Source organism: Aplysia californica, unplaced genomic scaffold, assembly GCF_000002075.1.
Source record: "Aplysia californica isolate F4 #8 unplaced genomic scaffold, AplCal3.0 scaffold00680, whole genome shotgun sequence".
NCBI classification, from domain to species: Eukaryota; Metazoa; Mollusca; class Gastropoda; order Aplysiida; family Aplysiidae; genus Aplysia; species Aplysia californica.
Window position 1 is genome coordinate 223,886 of NW_004797950.1, and position 4,188 is coordinate 228,073.

Below are 4,188 nucleotides of genomic sequence, written 5' to 3' on the forward strand. Positions count from 1 at the left end.
TCTCTCTCTCTCTCTCTCTCCCTCCATACATAAAATATACACACACCGATAGATTGTAATGCACATGTATATCCCACACATGTGGGTGACATTCCTATGTTTCCATCCTGTCCCATAACTTGTCTCCTGTCAGTGTAGACCAAAAAAAAAAACATCTCTAGATTACTCCAGTGATTAAGAACCCAAAAAAAAGTCTGGAACAGAGGTACGTTGAATCAGGGTCTTGCACAAGACATTGGCAAAATCACAATAAATAAACATTCTCCGAGTAGTTGAAATTCCAACACACTGGGTTGTTCTTGATTAAAACAAAAGCACAAAGAAGTAAAGATAAGCGAAGCGAAACCAAAAAAACAACCAACAAACAAAAAAATAAGCATGTTATAAAAAATGTCTGGGAAAAAAGAATGTCTGAGGTGAGGCAGATGACGATCCGTAAATACCACCACAGTAAAAGGTGAAATATCATTGTACCTATTCAGTCCCATTCTCATAGTCAATTATATTAAGATAGGAATAAGATCGATAACATTACACGCGGGACAAAAACGTATGTACCAAATGTACTCTTCTTTAGAAGCAGTTTTTCATCAATAGGTCTTTAAGCGAAGAGACGCTATTTAATGGAGAATAATCGTAGATAACAGCTTTCATAAAATTGAAGATGAATTTCACTTTATTTTCAATAGTCCACACTTTGTCCATCAAAGGAAATTGTTAATTCCTACAAGCCAGACTCAGCCCACCGACAGAAATATGCAATGTTTGACCCATGATAAGAAAATATGTGCACAACCTGTACTATTTCATCATGGGAACTTTATTTATCAAATGAGTGCTCTATACTTTAAAAGATGTGATGTGGGGCAATGGTCTTAAACATTGAATAAACTTACTTACTTACTATGGAAGAAACATTTTCTTCAGCTACATTAAAAAGGATACGTAGAACAATTATATAGAAATTACATTTAAAAGGCTGAGCTGAAGAAAGGGCTTTAGAAGTGCGTTCAAGTCCACTATAGCGAAAGTGAAAACTCAGGGTGTGATGGAAATCTAAGCCGTGACAAAGACAAGGACATAGAAATAATACCAAGAAAAGAACGTGTTTAAAAATGTATTTACTAAATCCAAAAAGAGACCCAAACTTTTTCCAATCCTCAGCAAACCCTTCGTCTAAACTCCCCGCTGTGTTCTGTGCCTTGGTAAGACGTAAGAAATCGTGAGTGCTCAAGCAGGTGCATCGTGTGAGGTGTGCTCCTTCTCAACTGTCAAACATTTATTGTCTTTATGTCTCCTCTTTTTTCGGCGCTTAGATGACAAAAGTTGGGTCGATAGTGCCGTAAAACACCTACTCAATCAATCTCTTTCTTTTCCTTGTATGTCACTCTCATAGAACACCTCTAAGATTCATCACTTATACGAAACAAACAAAATGTGTTTTAAGAGCCGTAGAACTCTTACTAAAACTACTCTTTAAAAAACGTGAAGCGTTCAACAAGCACATCAAACACACATCCAACACATCAAACACACATCCAACACACATCAAACACAAACACAGAAAGCGCAAAGCACGAGGATACATGCAAGCGGGCAGCTTCTCAGAGAGTCAGCAAGAAGTACTGTAGGTGAGGCAAGGTTAATGGTTTGTGCTCCAACATCTGGGCAAGACTGGCACATGGCTCTACCCACCGTTCGTGCTTTTGCCGGTGAATTTCGTAGGCCCGGTCTGGCAAGACACTGAAAATTGACGGAGCTCGTCATCAGACATGGCAACAGACAGACAAAACACGCCACAAAGGACAATCATGGCTGCCAACTTTTCAAAACAACCTCCCCCCCCAAAAAAAAACAACAACACCAAACACACACACAAAAAAACAACCAACCCAGACTCTACCAATGATTCATGATAGCGGGCATTGTCCGAGTAATCCCTATCCAAAACGTTCACACACACTTTTCTACAGTCAATAAATTCAAGCTATCCACAGTAGAACTGCAGCTAAAGATCTCTCCCATTGGCTTTCGGCCTTAATTTCCATTAATATTCGGTTATCCAGTCTTGAAAGTTTATCATTTTTCTTCAGAATCCGCAAGACCGTGAGAGGCAATACTAGAAAACAGAGAACAACGTATTGTCCAGGTACTCGGACCCTTCAACGTATTCAACATGGACGTTTTTACATTCTGATTGGCAGCCGTGGACAAAGTGTGCGACATCATCAACTCAACCAGGACATGGCAAGACAGATGTTAACATTGATAAACTCACGCCACTTTTGACACACATTTCGGACCTAATAAGGATAACTTTTAATTAATACCCCCCCCCCCCCGACATCACAAGTGGGGCATCTAGGAGGCTTACACAAAAGACAAAAGCTGACAGCAACAACTACTCCCACTAGGGTCACCCTCGTCGGCCGAGGCGGACACTTTCCTGAGAGTCTCGCTGGCCCAGCAAACCACGGCGTGTCTCCACACACATGGTGGACCAAACATGCCAGAATCTGCGCGGACTGTCGCTCGTGTTGGCCCGGCCACCGATCCTACACCTACACATAGATCGGTTATTGGTGTACTCACACGACATTGCCGAACTTATCAATATCATAATATTGTAGGGCTCGTCTAGAGATACCTTTATCTACACACATAGTTTGCCTGTTGGAGTACTCACACGACATTGCCGAACTTATCATTATCATAATATTGTAGGGCTCGTCTAGAGATACCTTTATCTACACACATAGTTTGCCTGTTGGAGTACTCACACTACATTGTCTAACCTAATACTGTATTGTAGTTGGGATCGTCTTGAGATACTTTATCTACACACATACGTGTAGTTTGCCTGTTGGAGTACTCACACTACATAGCGGAACTTATTATTATCATATTGTTGGGCTCGTCTGGAGATAACTTTATCTATACACATAGTTTGCCTGTTGGAGTACTCACACTACATTGCCGAACTTATAATTCTATTGTTGGGTTCGTCTAGATAATTACTCATAAGACGCCCGAAAGCCGTCGCCATCTGCCAAACTGTGAAAGTAGGGCAACCGTAGGTCAGAAAAAGTCCCCCCTGACATATTTAGAGCACTGGATGGACTACATCGGCTTTACGCCAGGGACTAAGCCACAACAGCTCTAACTTTTCCCTCTGACAAACAATAACAAAAGCTTCGATTGTTTTTTCTTCCAAGACAACCCCGCACCACATTTTGAACTAACGTGTGTCGGGGAGCCGGATTAAGTGAAAGCTGTGGAAACCCATCACACCAACGCCTCCTGGTGGCACGAACATATTCCCTTACCCTACATAAAACGGCCACCTGTATAATTTAAAAAAAATAAATAAAAAACCACCACAAAAAAAAGCCATCGGTTCCTCATTCCAAGCCGGAAAACTTAGAGCCCCTACCCTGCCACAATCTGTGAAACGTGCCTAACAAAGCCGGCCATCATTTCACTTCACATCCTATTTACGTTCGCGCACCACTCGCGGCTCACGGAACATTGAGGCAACGCGTCATTTGTCTCCACAGTGGGTCGCTGGTTAGTGAAGATATTACAATTTGGATGACGCAAAAATGCTGGGAACGAAATCCGGCAGCTGCTCGCCGTGCTCGGCGTGCAATAAGGGACCTACAAGCCGGGCTGACAGCGCGTCATTTCCCTCTGTTGTGACAACTACATTTTCTACTATAGTGCGGTCAAAAATTCGTGGCGCAATTTATTGTCAAACATCTCCCCAACTGTCGAACATGAACTCTCCAGCTTTTGTACAGAGTCTTGTATCAATTTGTCTTAACAGATCAATATTTATGTAAACACCTGTCAGCTCTGTTCTAGAAATTCCTTTAATAAATGACAATAAACTAATTAAAAAAATCCGTGGGTGGTTTCAACAGATTTAAAAAAGTTTATAGCTGGGACAATATCGCTTTAAAAAGCAAGATCGTCCTTTTTTTCTAATCGCAAGATTATCTTTAATCTAGCCTCAAATGTTGTGAAAAAATAATATGATTAAGTCAATTACGAGAAATTGATACAAACTGCTGTGCCAGATATGGGTGACATTGAATCACCGGTTCGAAAGATATCTGAAGGTAAGTGGCGCCACAAATTGTTTTACGGCACAATACAACAAATTATACGTGATGTCAACTACAGGGT

At 41.2% G+C, this 4,188-nt stretch overlaps 1 protein-coding gene across 1 annotated transcript in view; it reads right to left on the reverse strand.

Annotated features, from left to right (window-relative positions):
- The window catches only part of LOC101854201 (calcium uptake protein 3, mitochondrial), a gene marked incomplete in the record, with an annotated part of 103,542 nt that overhangs the window by 57,148 nt on the left and 42,206 nt on the right, over positions 1-4,188 (reverse strand). Inside the window, 1 exon segment of the mRNA XM_035972403.1 lies at positions 1,696-1,743. Within this exon segment, the coding sequence (XP_035828296.1) occupies positions 1,696-1,743 (48 nt within the window).